Source organism: Rhinopithecus bieti, unplaced genomic scaffold (genome assembly GCF_001698545.2).
Source record: "Rhinopithecus bieti isolate Rb0 unplaced genomic scaffold, ASM169854v2 scaffold_33937, whole genome shotgun sequence".
Lineage (NCBI taxonomy): Eukaryota > Metazoa > Chordata > Mammalia > Primates > Cercopithecidae > Rhinopithecus > Rhinopithecus bieti.
This window is the reverse complement of record NW_016814873.1, coordinates 591989-608026: the sequence shown is the minus strand read 5'-3', so window position 1 is coordinate 608026 and position 16038 is coordinate 591989. Positions and strand designations below refer to the sequence as shown.

Genomic DNA, 16038 nt, shown 5'->3' with positions numbered 1-16038 from the left:
GGTGGAGGTTAGACCAAAGGGAGCATTTTCTAGTGGTCCAGGTAGGTAGGTATCAGAATAGAAAAAAGGAGGCCAGAACAGTTTACAGGTTTGAGTTCGAGGCTAGAGGCAGCTCAGCTTCCTGAATAAGCCTAGGTAGAGGAGCAGTTGGCCTGCGTGAGGAGGAGGGGAAAAGAGGCTGTGGGCGGGAGAGGAGAACAGTGGCAGAGAAGCAAGGCTGAGAAAGGGAAGGCAGAGCGGGAGGAGCCCAGGAGGGAGACCCTGGGAGGAGAAGGGAGGACATGGAGAGACCAGGAGACAGGAGGAGGATGCGAACAATAGATGATTGGGGATGAAGAGGATGCATAAGGGGAGAAGGGATTGACCCCAAGACCTCTGGGCTCTGGACATCATCAGGCAAACCTGGAGCTTGGGAGGAGAAGCAGGAAAGAGAAGGATCTTGGGCCACCAGGAAGCTCTGAGACCCTAGGCACTGCAGCCCCATGCCCTCTGTCCCTGCACTGTTGACTCAGCCCCTCCACACTTCCCCTTTCTACCCTTTTCTGCCCCAAGCACCAGGGCCGTGCATCTCTTCCCCTCCTCCACCTCTCAGCTGCTAGCATGGCCTCGGCTGAGTCAGTACTGGTCTCCTAGAGTCCGGGCTGAGTGCTTCCCGCTGAGCTATAATCCTCTGTCCCCAGCCCAGGTCCTCTGACTTGGGGCTTCTACCCTCAGCCATCTGGATCCTGCTCTTTGATTTCTGAGAGCCTGAGAAACCTTGGAGGGAGTGGCCTTCTCAGCTTCTAGTCCTGCTCTGAGTGGGGAGGGAAAATCCAGAGATCGGAGGTCACAACTGAGGAAGGTCCTAGAATAGTGGGAAGAGTGATATCCCCCTCTTCTCACCTTCTTAGGCTTTTTGGGAATCGCAGGGGCTTAAAGAGGGACGGATTGGAGGTCGGGGAGAATGACTTGACTTGCAGAGGCAGGGGCACTGGGGGAAATGGGAGACAGCAGAGATGGGAAACGCTGGCTCAGAGGCTCCGAGGAAGGTGTGCACCATCTCTGCGGAGACCAACACTGAAGGATGAAGGGTAGATGTCAGAAGGGACTTCCTAGGATGGGAGAGACCAGTTGGGTGAGGAGCAATTGAGGAAACTCTCCTAGGTTTTAACTCTGGAGAGTAGTATGAGAGGGATAAAAGTTAGACTACAGGAGAGATTTTCCGCTGGAAGCAACCGAGATGGCTGGCTGAGCTTACTTACTTAAAGATTCCAGAGTGGAAGAGTGACCCAAAGGCAGCAGCCCTCGCCTTGAGGTTAGTAGGGGACATGCTGCCTCCCAGACAGACCATGTGTGTTGAGGATGAAGGTTGGTGAAAAGAGTTAGAGGTCTGGGATCCTGATCCCTGGGTTGAGGGTGGCAGGGGAGGCATTCTGCCCCCTTCAGCCAATCTAGTAAGGGGATCTCCTGCCCCCCCACTGTGACTGCCACAGAGACAGCGGCTCCAACACTGGTTGTCATGGTTATAAGAGGAGCTAACTCCCATAGATTGGAAAGCGCTGGTGAGCTGGCACCCTCCGCTTCGCCTGCTCTCCCCTCCTCTCTGCGCATCTTCCCCCAGCACAGAGAGGAGAGTACAGCAGCTCGGGGGCGAGCAGAGCTAGGGCTGGGAAGGTGGAGTGAGGACGCAGAGACCTAGAGCCAGGGAGATGAGTGGCAACAGGAGGCAGCCCAGCCGCAGGGGCCAGGTAGGTCAGGGACCCAGAACCCATCCGGACTGGCCGCCCCAGAGCCTGGCCTGGTCATTCCTGGACAGCTGCCTCTGACACTCAGTTGCAGGCTCTGCTTTAGGAACTGGTGTCTTTCCAGCATCCTCAGGCTGGCATTTCTTCCTTGCCTGTGCCCCCAGCCTGTCTCTCTGGACTTCAGGCACCCCGGCATTTTCCAGCCTCACTTCCTCTCCCTCTCATCCCTTCCACAGACCCGGGAAAAGGAGAAGATGAAGGAAGCCAAGGATGCCCGCTATACCAATGGGCACCTCTTCACCACCATCTCAGTTTCAGGCATGACCATGTGCTATGCCTGTAACAAGAGCATCACAGCCAAGGAAGCCCTCATCTGCCCAAGTAAGTTGTTTGGACCCTGAGAGTCACCCAGACTCGGTGCCCACTGACCCTGATCTTTTCATCTGTTTTTTCTGCCTGGATCCAGGAGGGTCACTCTTGTCTCTGATCTCCGGCTGGGCACAAATGCCAGGGCCAGATGCTTGATCCCTTGTTCCCTGTCCTCACACTGAGGGGTGGTGGCTGTTGGAATATGGCATAAACCGGACTATCTGGGAATGTGGGGGAGGGGAGGCTGGGCTGGCTCCTCTTGCAGCTGTCATCCACCAGACACCCCCCTTGCTCCCCGAACAGCTGCTAAGGGTTAGGGGAACTGATTGGAGAAGGAGCAGGAATGTTGTGTGTGTGGAGGGGGTGGGGTGGGGGGTGATAGAGGAACTGGGTGGAAAGCTGCCAGCCTTGCAGCTGGCTCTGCCCATCTTGCTGGGCAGAGCTGGGCATTCAGGACTTCACAGTCCCCTTGCCCCTTTCTTTCTATTGACTATGGTCAATAGAAATCTCTGCTGTTTTAAGCAGAAGATGGGATTAGGAGCCTTCATCTCAAATTTCTAGTGAGAAAGAGGGAATGTAGCAGGGATGTGTGTGTTGGGGGGCAGGGGTTAGAATTCCTGCCCTTCATCCGCATCTGAGTGTGGTCCTGTCTTTAGGGAGTATAAGCCAGGAATTCTTTCCTTCCCCAGTATACAGAGGGCTCCTGCTGCCCCCTCTTCCTCAATTCCTCCTGAAGTTATGGCAGAGATGCCTCTGATTAGAGCAGGATTGAAGGTATTCTGACGTGCTACTGAATAGCGGACAAAAGCTCTAGCCTGTAAATCCCTATGGAACTTGGGGAAGGAACCCCCAGAAAGAACCAGTGATGGGCAGCCTGTTCGGGTCCCCTTCCAAGCTGTGGAAGCTTTGTCATTTTGCTCTTCACAATAAACCTTGCTACCGCTCAAAAAAAAAAAAAGAAAAAAAGAAAAAAAAAAAAAGAAAACAACCAGTGAAGCCTCCCTACTTTCCGCACTGTTCAATTTAGAGTTGTGAGGATGAGGAGGGAACCCCAATCTAGATCCCTGTAGAGACCTGACAAAATTCCCAATCCGGAAGCTTGTTGCCAGGGGAACAGGGGAGGTGGGCAGCACTATTTTGAGAGCAGGTGGAAAGCGGAGGTTCGATCCAGAGAGCTGAGTGTTGGGGGTAGGAGAAGGGAGCTTCAGGGGGGTGGGGGCAGCGGCAACCCCCACTTCTGTCTGCCCCCCTCTGCTCCACCCAGTTTGCCTTGTATTTGTGGAAGTGAGCGTGGTGCTGGGTATTGTCTGAAAGAGTTAGCAGAGTTTCCGGCGTTGTTGGATGGGGAAGGGGAAGCTGGAGAGGGCCAGGAGCTGAGGGCATGTTTGGGAAAGGCACGGCCCAGGGTCGCAGTGCCTAGGCTCAGTGAATCCTCCTTTCTTCTTCTCTCCTAACCCATGGCAAGGTGGGGTGGAGGATGGTGGAGAAGCAGATGGAGTGTGGGAACTGTGGATTTGCCTGAGTTGGGGGAACAGGACTCCCTGGGCCTGGAAGGGAGAAGGCCAGGCTTGGTGGGGAGGCGCCTGTCCCTTCTTTACCACTGGAGCCACTAGCCTTGGAGCTGCTGAGGCCCAGCCAGAGTCCAGGGCATGCGGTGCAAGTGAGGGAGCACAGCCTTTGGATTCAGGTCACCGCAGTGTAAACCCCAGCTCTCCCACTGGCCATGTGACCTCTGACGGATGGTTCAGCCACTCCAGGACAGGTTCCTTATACGTGAAATGAGGATAACTGGATCTCCCTCCATGGGTGGTTAGGATTAAGTAAATGTGGAACATTTGCTATTATAAAAGCTCAGGGAATGTAAATTTCCCCTCTGCCCCTAGCCCCCATCCCGGCTGCCTCTGTGCCATCTTCTGTTCTGTGGGAGTCCTCTCTTCCATCTGCCATTCGCAACCACCTTCGTGCTTCTTGAGCTCATCTCTGGCAGCCAGTGACCCCTGCTCCCCTCTGGTCCACCCTTCAGGCCACCTTGGGGTCAGGATTGCCCATCCCACTTGATTGTTTAATTTCATTCAGCACCTATACCCCCTCACTTCATTTCCTGCTTGAAGGAAGAGGGAGGTGGGAGGAGAGGGACTGGGGTGTGGTAATGGCCCAGAAGTCGGGGTAGGGGGGAGAGTCCCTGAGGACTGTGTGGCCAGGAGGAGATGGGTGTCTGCATGTGGGTGTGTCCCCTCCTGTACCACCCGGCCCTCCCTTCACCCTCTCTACCCCACCCTCCCAGCCTGCAATGTGACTATCCACAACCGCTGTAAAGACACCCTCGCCAACTGTACCAAGGTCAAGCAGAAGGTGAGATGGCAGGGAGGGCAGAGGGCTGGGGGAGAGGGTAGTGAGTGTGTGGTACCCTCATGCCTTTTCCATTCATTCCCTACCCTGTGTTTCTCACCACCCCCCCTCCTCACCAAGGGGCAGCCCAGACCCTCAACCCCAGGCCTCAGGCCCCAAGTAGGCCGGGCCTGTTGCTGCAGACATGTCCCCGCAGCACTGGGCTCAACCACCCTGATCCCCTTAACTACAGTGCCAGCTTTCTCCTAAGGGGGCCGGCCACCTAGCTCCTGCCCCATACCTCTTTGGGTGATCCTTGGGTGATAGCCATTCTTGGTATCTCTCTCCTGCTCTCTGTCTCACAGCAACAGAAAGCAGCCCTGCTGAAGAACAACACTGCCTTGCAGTCCGTCTCTCTTCGAAGTAAGAGTGAGTAGTTGGGGAGTGGAGGAGGTCCCCTAAGACCCTGGACCCCAGGCTGCTCAACCCATGGACTCTGCTGCCCCACTAAGGTTGTTCCCAGGCACAGTGCCTTCCTCTTCTCAATTGGAAGCAGATAGTGGGGGCCTAAGGGATGGTTCAGACTCTTGGACTTAGGGGCAGGAGGGAGAGTCCAAATGGGCATGAGGGCTGGGGATGGGTGGTCGCCTGAGCCTGGCCACAGTCTGTATTTTATCAGTTATTTACACTGCATTTTGGGAGTGTTGGTAGCAGCTGTCAAGTGTCAATTCAGACAGCTCTGATGTAACAGAAAGAGCATGGTCCTTAGGTATAAAGAGCAGAGCCTCAGTCCCTACCTAGCCATTACCCAAGTCACCCAGGACAAGTCTTTTTGCCTTTCTGAGCTCCTGTTTGTTCATAGGCTTATGTCAGGGAGGAGATAAGTAAGAAAAAGCTCTTTGTGAACATTAGCGTGTTACACAAATGTAAGGTGGCATTCTCATTATCATCTTTCTTGACTAGAGGGGGCTGAGGTGGAGTGAGAGGATGCCTCATGCCTCATTGAGGAGCCTGGGAGGCCTCAATCCTGGAAAGCACCAGAGTCTGATGTTTGCCTGCTGGGCATCTCTCCCCCACAGCAACCATCCGGGAGCGGCCAAGCTCGGCCATCTACCCGTCCGACAGCTTCCGGCAGTCCCTCCTAGGCTCCCGCCGTGGCCGCTCCTCCTTGTCTTTAGCCAAGAGTGTTTCCACCACCAACATTGCTGGGTGAGCCTCTGTTTGGGGAAAGGGGCAGCGAGACAGTGTGGCAGTGGAGACCGAGGGCGTGCTGAGAGGTCCCTTTCCATCCCTGAGTTCAGAACTGTAGATAGACAAATAAGGAGAACTTAGGGGGGCTGCCTCTTGGATCCTGGCTTTCGTTCCCTACCTGGGAAGGGGTCTCTTGCCCGACTGGGGGTGATGCAGACAGCCTCCACTTTCTTCAGACATTTCAATGATGAGTCTCCCCTGGGGCTGCGCCGGATCCTCTCACAGTCCACAGACTCCCTCAACATGCGGAACCGAACCCTATCAGTGGAATCCCTCATTGACGAAGGTGAGCAGGCCTGGGCCCAGGGAAGCCCTGAGGAAGATGGAGAGGGGCTGGGGATGAGGGACTGGTAGGAGTAGCCTGGAAGGGCAAGGAGGGAAGGGATCTAGAGAAGGGCCAGGGACCCAGGGAAGGGAACTCAAGACCTCTGAGTTGCTTGCCCTGCAAATGTCCAGCAGAGGTAATCTACAATGAGCTGATGAGTGACTTTGAGATGGATGAGAAGGACTTTGCAGCTGACTCCTGGAGCCTTGCTGTGGACAGCAGCTTCCTGCAGCAGCATAAAAAGGAGGTGATGAAGCAGCAGGATGTCATCTATGGTGAGCCAAGACCACCCTAGTCTTCCTCTTCCTTCACCAGGTCCTGTTTACGTCCTTCTTGGGTTTTTTTTGTTTTTTTTTTTTTTGAGATAGAGTCTCACTCTCTCAACCAGGCTGAAGTGCAGTGGCTTGATCTTGGCTCACTGCAACCTCCACCTCCCAGGTTCAAGCGATTCTCATTACAGGTGCCTGCCACCATGCCAGCTAACTTTTGCATTTTTAGTAGAGACAGGGGTTTCATCATGTTAGCTCTGCTGGCCTCAAACTCCTGACTTCAGGTGATCTGCCCGCCTCAGCCTCCCAAAGTGCTGGGATTACAGACGTGAGCCACCGCACTTGGCTGTGTCCTTCTTTCCACCAGCCCCTACCTCTCAAAACCCTTTCCCTTATATCCTCTTGGCCTACAAGACCCTGCCTGGTATGCCACAGGTTGCCCACTAGGTCCCCACCTCTTGATGCTGTTGGTCTCCAACGCCTTCTCTCTATCCCTTCTTTATCTCAATCTTCGGTCTTTACTCTGTGCTTATTCCATGCTTAACACCGTGCTGGAGACTGTGGGAAGCCTCGACATGTAGAAGACATATGGTTCTTACCCTAAAATAGCTCACAGCTTGAGATGATAAGGTGTAAAGATAAAAAATGGAACTGGGCGTGGTGGCTCATGCCTATAATCTCAGCGATTTGGGAGGCCAAGGTGGGAGGATCACTTGATGCCAGGATTTTGAGACCAACCTGGGCCATAAAGCAAGACCTCTGTCTCTCAAAAATATTTTTAAAAACTAGTCAGTGGCCGGGTGCGGTGGCTCAAGCCTGTAATCCCAGCACTTTGGGAGGCCAAGACGGGCGGATCACGAGGTCAGGAGATCGAGACCATCCTGGCTAACCCAGTGAAACCCCATCTCTACTAAAAAAAATACAAAAAAAAAAACTAGCCGGGCGAGATGGCGGGCGCCTGTAGTCCCAGCTACTCGGGAGGCTGAGGCAGGAGAATGGTGTGAACCTGGGAGGCGGAGCTTGCAGTGAGCTGAGATCCAGCCACTGCACTCCAGCCTGGGCGACAGAGCAAGACTCCGTCTCAAAAAAAAAAAAAACAAACAAACAAAAAACAAAAAACTAGTCAGGTGTGGTGGCATGTGCCTATAGTCCCAGCTACTTGGAAGGCTGAGACAGGAGGATTACTTGAGTCCAGGAGTTCGAGGCTGCAGTGAGTTCTCATTGTGCCACTTACACTCCAGCCTGGGCACCAGAGCAAGACCTCATTTCTGGGGAAAAAAAATAATAATAAATTCTTCAAAAGATAAAAATGATTAGAAAATGATCTTAGATCATAATAATGCAGAATATTAACCTGGAAGATACCTTGAAAACCTCACGTGAACTGTGAGGTCCTTATCCTAGGGCCCCACCAGTTTTAGCCAAGCCAGGGTAGAGGCCAAATGTCCCATTGTCCCCCACAGAGCTAATCCAGACAGAGCTGCACCACGTGAGGACACTGAAGATCATGACCCGCCTCTTCCGCACGGGGATGCTGGAAGAGCTACAGTTGGAGCCGGGAGTGGTCCAGGGCCTGTTCCCCTGCGTGGACGAGCTCAGTGACATCCACACACGCTTCCTCAGCCAGCTATTAGAACGCCGACGCCAGGCCCTGTGCCCTGGCAGTACCCGGAACTTTGTCATTCATCGCTTGGGTGATCTGCTTATCAGCCAGGTGGGAAAAGGCAGGACTCCTGGGTGATATTCGTGGAAGGAGGTGTGACTGGGTTGGGCATTTCTTGGGTCCAAACTCTAGGGGTTGGAGGGGAGCCAGGGAGAGCTGGAGAAATAGGAAGCCAACCTGTTTGGCAGGAGGCCAGAGGTGTGTCCAGTGGGTAAAGTGTGGCTTTGGGGAAATGCTGACCTAGCCCTGCTCCACCAACTTCTAGTTCTCAGGTCCTAGCGCGGAGCAGATGCGTAAGACCTATTCGGAGTTCTGCAGCCGCCACACCAAGGCCTTAAAGCTCTATAAGGAGCTGTATGCCCGAGACAAACGCTTCCAGCAATTCATCCGGGTGAGCAGACCTCTCCAGATCCCATACTCATGACCCAAACCCACGCCCCTGACTCATGGAGGTAGTGCCTGTGAGCTGCACCCACACGGAGGTCAGGCATTCGCCACCCATGCGGACCATCCTCATGTGGATCCTGTCAGCAGGAGCCCCTCAGAATGCTAGAGCATGCTGTGGTAGTTTCCCAAGAACTTTTTGCTCCTTCAGTTGGTCCTCACAACAAACCTGTGGCATTGTTATCCCCATTTTCCAGATGTGTCACTTAGGCCAGTGCGAGGTAAATGGCCACAGTAGGGCCAGCACCAGAGCTCAGGCACCAGGCCTTTCCGTTGCCCTCCCCTCTGGCCCTGAGCCCTGCCTCCTCCCTTGTAGAAAGTGACCCGCTCTGCCGTGCTCAAGCGGCACGGGGTACAGGAGTGCATCCTGCTGGTGACTCAGCGCATCACCAAGTACCCGGTACTCATCAGCCGCATCCTGCAGCATTCCCACGGTGAGTAGGCAGGCCCAGGAGAGGGCCGCTGGGAGATAGCCACCTGGGGTGAGGAAAGGCTCGGGATGACCACGGGAAGGGTGGGGTCGGGTGTGAAACCCTGGGCAGCCTCTAAAGTGGAATCAAGACACGATGGGAACGAAACGGGGGTGTGAGTGAAGCTGATTGAGCCGTCCCCCATGCCAACCCCTGGTGCCAGGGATCGAGGAGGAACGCCAGGACCTGACCACAGCACTGGGGCTAGTGAAGGAGCTGCTGTCCAATGTGGACCAGGATATTTATGAGCTGGAGAAAGGGGCCCGTCTGCAGGAGATCTACAACCGCATGGACCCTCGGGCCCAAACCCCAGTGCCTGGCAAGGGCCCCTTTGGCCGAGAGGAACTTCTGCGGCGCAAACTCATCCACGATGGCTGCCTGCTCTGGAAGACAGCAACGGGGCGCTTCAAAGGTTAGACCTGCTTGGCAGACTAGGCAGGAGTTCAGAGTCAGATGGAGAGTGGGAGATGCCTTCAGGCCTTAGAATCAACCTCTTTTTATGCAGCCCATACGACAGTGAGACTCAGTGGGAGAGAAAAATGGGGTCTCTGTGGCAGCAAAAGCCTGAATTCTGTAGTTAACTTTGTGGACCATACAGGGCCTTCCCTATCAGTATTTTATCATCTCTTTGGTCTTTACATGCCCAGAGAGCTACTAGTTTTACTGAGGAAGACAAAGAAGCTCTCAGACTGGAGGACAGGATCAGTTGTTACCCCCAGCTGGAATCCCAGCTACCAGGGATGGGAGTAAGCAGGAGCTTTGGGGAGTGCAGCCAGAGGAGGCCCAGAGGAGGGGACTGAGCCGGTGAAGGACAGGCAGGGAGGAGAAGAGACAGCGGGGCAGAGGGGGCAGATCAGGGGCCAGGGTACACTTTCCCAGGTTCTCTTTCCAGAATTTGTCTGCACTGGTAAAGTCTTTCTCACCTAAATCAAAGCAAGAGAATAGCAGGCCTTGGCTTTGGGGATGAGATGTGAGGGACAATAGGAAACTGTAATACCTGAGGCTCCTGAGGCCAGAGCCTGCCTGAGCCTCTGGACCTATGTCATGAAATCTCTGCTCCCTGGGTTTGGATATTGTCAGTCTTCACCAGCCTCTTTCCTTTATCCCTTTCTCTCCTTCCCATCCCTCCCACGCAGCAGCTAAGAATATAAACCATGGGGGATTAAAAATAGCAAGGCTGGAGAGCGTTATTTCTGAAGCATTTAGCAAAAGCCCTCCCCTTCTGTGTGCCCACAGTTTAGTAAAATCCCCAAGGGCAAAGGGGGAGTGTATGTTTTCTCTCTCTCTTTTTTTTTTTTTTTTTAGAAACAGGGTCTCGCTTTGTTGCTCAGGCTGGGATGCAGTGGTGCAGTCATAGCTCACTGTAACTCAAAACTCCTGGGCTCAAGTGATTCTTCTGCCTTACTTAGACTCCTGAGTAACTGGGACTACAGACCTGCACCACCACACCCAGCACATTTTAAAATTTTTTGTAGAGACAAGATCTTGCTATGTTGCCTAGGCTAGTCTTGCTCAAATTCCTGGCCTCAAGTGATTGTCCTGCCTCAGCCTCCCAAAGTGCTGGGGTTGTAAATGCGAGCCACTATGCCTGGCCCTGTGTGTTTTCTTGATTGTGACATTCAAGTTTTATGGAATTGATTTTTGTTTCCTCCCTCAGTCTTGGAGTGCTGATCCCATAGGATCTGAGAGCTTGGAGTGTGCAGCAGAGAAGGAAATTGAAGCAGGGGCCTGCTGGGGTTGAAGGAGACGGATGGGTGAGGGATGGTCTTTCAGTCCTCTACGAGAGGAAGGAAACTTTCTCCCTCCCTACCAAGCTCAAAATTAGAAGTGGGAATATGCCAGGACAGGGAGAATTTAGGTCAGATAGCCATAAAGGTCTTCCACTAGTTAGATATTAGAAATGGAATTTAAAGGCTAAAAAGTGTGGTCCAGGCTGGGCACGGTGGCTCATGCCTGTAATTCCAGCACTTTGGGAGGCTGAGGCCGGCAGATCACTTGAGGTCCGGAATACGAGACTACCCTGGCCAAGATGGTGAAACCCTGTCTCTACTAAAAATACAAAAATTAGTTGGACGTGGCAGTGCTCACCTGTAGTCACAGCTACTTGGGAGGCTGAGGCATGAGAATCACTTGAACTCAGGAGGCAGAGGTCCCAGTGAGCAGAGATCATGCCATTGCCCTCCAGCCTGGGCAACAGAGCGAGACTTGGTCCCAAAAAATAAAACATAGGCCGGGCACAGTGGCTCATGCCTGTAATCCCAGCACTTTGGCAGGCCAAGGCAGGCAGATTACTTGAGGTCAGGAGTTTGAGACCAGCCTGGCCAACGTGGTGAAACTCCGTCTCTACAAAAATGCAAAAAATTAGCCAGGTGTTATGGCACACTCCTTAATCGTAGCTGCTCAGGAGGCTGAGGCAGGAGAATCGCTTTTACCTGGGAGGCGGAAGTTGCAGTGAGCCAAGATGGTGCCGCTGCACTCCAGCCTGGGTGACAGAGCGAGACTCTGCCTCAAAAAAAAAAATTAAATTAAATTAAATTAAATCAAAAATAAATTAAAAATAAAAGTATGGTCCCTCTTGCTCTGGGAATCCTTATGAATCTCACAAAAATCTTGGACCGTGTCACCCAAAAAAATACATACGAGTTATGTTGATATGTAAAACTGTTTACACACCTTCAGAAGGTTTACAGAGTCCCAGGGGGTCTGTAGGCCCTAGCTTAAGAAACCTGAGTCAGTTGGGTAGAAAGGGTTTTCCGTAAAGATACTGAGTGATCCCTATGGTTCCTGCTAGCCCACGACGCTGTTTTGTCTGATAGCACATGAATTTTTCTCCGCCCTGCCCGCTCCCCCACACCGTTTTTAAGCTGTAAGAATGTATGACCAGGCGCAGTGGCTTGCACCTCTAATCCCAGCACTTTGGGAGGCCAAAACTGGTGGATAGGCCGGGCGCGGTGGCTCAACCCTGTAATCCCAGCACTTTGGGAGGCCAAGACAGGCGGATCACGAGGTCAGGAGATCGAGACCATCCTGGCTAATACGGTGAAACCCTGTCTCTACTTAAAAATACAAAAAAAAACTATGCCGGGCGACGAGGCGGGCGCCTGTAGTCCCAGCTACTTGGGATGCTGAGGCAGGAGAATGGCGAAACCCGGCGGGAAAAAAAAAAAAAAAAAAAAAGCGGAGCTTGCAGTGAGCTGAGATCCCGGCACTGCACTCCAGCTGGTGCAGAGCCACCGTTCAAGAAAAAAAAAAAAAAAAAAAACTGGTGGATAAACTTGAGGTTCAGGAGTTTTGAGACAGCTGGACCAACATGGTGAAACCCCATCTCTACTAAAAATACAAAATTAGCCGGGCGTGGTGGCGCATGCGTGTAGTAGTCCCAGCTCCTTGGGAGGCTGAGGCAGGAGAATCGCTTGAACCCAGGAGGCAGAGGTTGCAGTGAGCCAAGATCGCGACATTGCATTCCAGCCTGGGCAACAAGAGGGAAACTCTGTATCAAAAAAAAAAAAAAAGAAGAAGAAGAAGAATAGGTGAGGGGTCTGAAAAAGTGAAAGCAGCCAGAGGGAAGAGAGGCCAGGAAGAGGGAAATTGGGACCTCTAACCTGACGGGATAAACCTGGTCCTCGGTAAAGAGGGAAACAGCTGCTCAGACTGTCTAGTGCTGACTGTTCTCCCACCTTCATCCCCTGCCAGATGTGCTAATGCTGCTGATGACAGATGTACTGGTGTTTCTCCAGGAAAAGGACCAGAAGTACATCTTTCCTACCCTGGTGAGACATTCATTCTTCACCTTTCTCAGCACAGACAAGTGTTTAGGCTCTTCTTGCTTTCCTGCCCAAGCCCATGAGAGCTCTGGAATCCCCCAGAGTCAAACAGCTATAATTGTTACTATTACTGTAATAATAAAAAATAAGAGCAGCTCACAGGTATTATTACTGTGCACAGGCACTTTCACACCTGTGGGAAAAGATTCTTTTCGTCTTCATTTTATAGATGATGAAAGTAAAACTTCAAGTCAGTTAAATAATTTGTCAAGGGTTGCACACATTTCTAAGTCCCTTCTGGCTGGCACCAGTGCCTGGCTCTTAACTGGTATTGTAAGATGACTCTTCAGTCCTTTCAGTCCTTGTCCAGAAGGATTGAAGGCCTAAATATGCCAAGGGACAGGATTCCCAGGCTTAATCCTTCCTCTCCCCTGACTGGCAGGACAAGCCCTCAGTGGTATCGCTGCAGAATCTAATCGTACGGGATATCGCCAACCAGGAGAAAGGGATGTTTCTGATCAGCGCAGCCCCACCTGAGATGTACGAGGTGCACACAGCATCCCGGGATGACCGGAGCACCTGGATCCGGGTCATTCAGCAGAGCGTGCGCATGTGAGTGTCTGCCTGCCGCCTGCATGTGCCTATGACCTCAGGGTACCTGCAGCATTAGATCCCAACCATAGCACTCCCTGGGAACAGAATCCAGTGTTCAGACATGTGGGGGAAGAGGTTGAGGGAGAGACAAAATGGCCCAATACTGGAAAGGTTACCTATGTTCTTATGTCCTATAAAGTCACATTTTTTACATTGCCAACCTCAACTCCTTTTCAAATACAACATGAGCTGACAAGCAAAGGAATACTTTGAGCTATCACATGGTGGCATACCTGCCAGCCGACAGTACAGTTTCAGCTACATTGACATCTTCATCTGTAGGCAGAGGGCTGTTATTTGGATTGTATTGCATTTTACGTTTATTTTTCTAAAAATGAATGAAAAGAGGATAATGAAAGCATCAATGCTAGAGAGGAACAAGTCTCATAAGCAAACTCAACACAATAGAAGCAAGAAGGAAATTGGTGTGTCAAAGCAGCAAATCTTTAGCTTCTATTGGACACTCATTAGATTTGAGGCAGTCAACTATGTGTCTAATTGTAATGGGAAAAAACATCAAATAAAGCACAGGTAAGATGTTTAAAATGAATTCTGGAAGATTATGCCTAAAGGGGGCTCACGCCTGGTTAATCCCAGCACTTTGGGAGGCCGAGACGGGCGGGGATCCCACCAAGGTCAGGGAGGAATCGAAGGGACCATCCTGGCTAACACGGTGAAAAACCCCGTCTCTACTAAAAATACAAAAAAAATTAGGCCGGCGGCGAGGTGGGGCGCCTGGTAGTCCCAGCTGTACTCGGGAGGCTGAGGCAGGGGGAATGGCGGGAACCCCAGGGAGGCGGGAGCTTGCCAGTGAGCTTGAGATCTGGCCATCTCGCCACTCCCAGCCTGGCCGCACAGAGCGAAGACCTTCCGTCTCAAAAAAAAAAAAAAAAAAAAAGCAAGTTAATGTCTAATCAAATTTTTTTTTTTTTAATGGTATTTTCAGTAGAGGGGACAGGTTCACCGTGTTGGTCAGGCTGGTTCTTGAACTCCTGACCTCATTATCTTGCCCTCCGGCGGCCTCGCCAAAATTGCTTGGATTACAGGTGGGAGCCACCACCACCCGGCCCTAATCTAATTCAGATTTTTTTTTTTTTTTTTTGTTTTTTTGAAGAGGAGTCTCCGCTCTATCCGCCCGGCTGGAGTGCAAGTGCCGGATCTCAGCTCAACTTGCAGCTCCGGCCTCCCGGGTTTTCGCCCATTCTCCTGCCTCAGCCTCCCGCGCGAGTAGCGTGGACTACAGGGGGCACCGGCCACTCTCGGCCCAGCTAGTGTTTTGGTTATTTTTAGGTAGAGGATCGGGGCGTTTCACGGTGTTAGCCAGGATGGTCTCGATCTTCTAATTCAGATTTTTATAGTTTTTCTTCTTTTTTTTAGTTTTTTAATTTTTTTGAGACAGTCTCACTCTGTTCCCCAGGCTGGAGTGCAGTAGCACGATCTCAGCTCACTGCAACCTCCACCTCCTGGATTCAAGTGATTCTCCTGCCTCGGCCTCCTGAATAGCTGGGACAACAGGCACCCACCACCACCCCAGGCAAATTTTTTTTTTTTTTTTAATACAGAGTCTCTCTCTGTTGCCAGGCTGGAGTGCAGTGGCGTGATCTCGGCTCACTGCAACCTCCGCCTCCTGGGTTCAAGCGATTCTCCTGCCTCAGCCTCCCGAGTAGCTGGGTTGTGCCACCATGCCAGCTAATTTTTGTATTTTTAGTAGAGACGGGGTTTCACCATACTGGTCAGGATGGTCTTGATCTCTTGACCTCATGATTGACCCATCTCGGCCTCCCAAAGTCCTGGGATTACAGGCGTGAGCCACTGCACCCAGCCAAATTTTTGTATTTTGTAGACACAGGGTTTCGCCATGTTGGCCAGGCTGGTCTCGAACTCTTGATCTCAGATTATCCGCCCACCTCAGCCTCCAAAAGAGCTGAGATTACAGGCATGAGCCACCACGCCCAGCCAAGATTTTTATAATTGTTCTTTAGCTTTCAGGGAATCAGTTCTCCTCAACTTTATAATTTGTAAACCTTTTTTTTTTTTTTTTTAACTTCTGCACGGTGGAATTTTGAAAAGGTTTTAGAAATGCATATTAAAGTACGAAATTGCAGGCTGGGCACAGTGGCTCATGCCTATAATCCCAGCACTTTGAGAGACTGAGGCGGGTGGATCACTTAAGGTCAGGAGTTCAAGACCAGCCCGGCCAATATGGTGAAACCTCATCTCTACTAAAAATACAAAAATTAGCCGGGCGTGGTGGCATAAGCCTGTAATCCCAGTTACTCGGGAAGCTGAGGCAGGAGAATCGCTTGAACCTGGGGATGGCAGTTGTAGTGAGTCAGGATTGTGCCACTGCACTCCAGCCTGGGCAACAGAGTGAGACTTCGTCTCCAAAAAAAAATTATGAAATTGCCTATTCCAGGAAAGCAATTCAAAATGACTTGTCCTGTTAACACTAGATCTGTAGTGGCTTCTTTATGAATAGTATTAATATTTGTACTTATGGCCAGGCGCTGTGGCTCACACCTGTAATCCCAGCACTTTGGGAGGCTGAGACAGATGGATCACCGGAGTTCAAGACCAGCCTGGCCAACATGGCGAAACCCTGTCTCTACTAAAAATATAAAACTTAGCCAGGCATGGTGGTGTGTGCCTGTAGTCCCAGCTGCTTGGGAGACTGAGGCAGGAGAATCACTTGAACCTGGGAGGCAGAGGTTGCAGTGAGCCAAGATCGCATCACTTCACTCCAGCCTGGGCGAGAGAGCAAGACTGTCTCAAAAAAA

The 16038-nt window shown here is 51.9% G+C and overlaps 1 protein-coding gene across 1 annotated transcript in view; it reads left to right on the top strand.

Annotated features, from left to right (window-relative positions):
* ARHGEF2 (Rho/Rac guanine nucleotide exchange factor 2) overlaps positions 1-16038 on the top strand; it is a 70666-nt gene that overhangs the window by 44835 nt on the left and 9793 nt on the right. The window contains exons 8-19 of the mRNA XM_017852420.1: positions 1961-2105; positions 4378-4445; positions 4787-4850; positions 5501-5630; positions 5849-5958; positions 6132-6272; positions 7730-7980; positions 8195-8320; positions 8690-8807; positions 9007-9255; positions 12537-12613; positions 13050-13219. Coding sequence (XP_017707909.1) covers positions 1961-2105; positions 4378-4445; positions 4787-4850; positions 5501-5630; positions 5849-5958; positions 6132-6272; positions 7730-7980; positions 8195-8320; positions 8690-8807; positions 9007-9255; positions 12537-12613; positions 13050-13219 — 1649 coding nt within the window. The remainder of the gene's footprint in view (positions 1-1960; positions 2106-4377; positions 4446-4786; positions 4851-5500; positions 5631-5848; positions 5959-6131; positions 6273-7729; positions 7981-8194; positions 8321-8689; positions 8808-9006; positions 9256-12536; positions 12614-13049; positions 13220-16038) is intronic.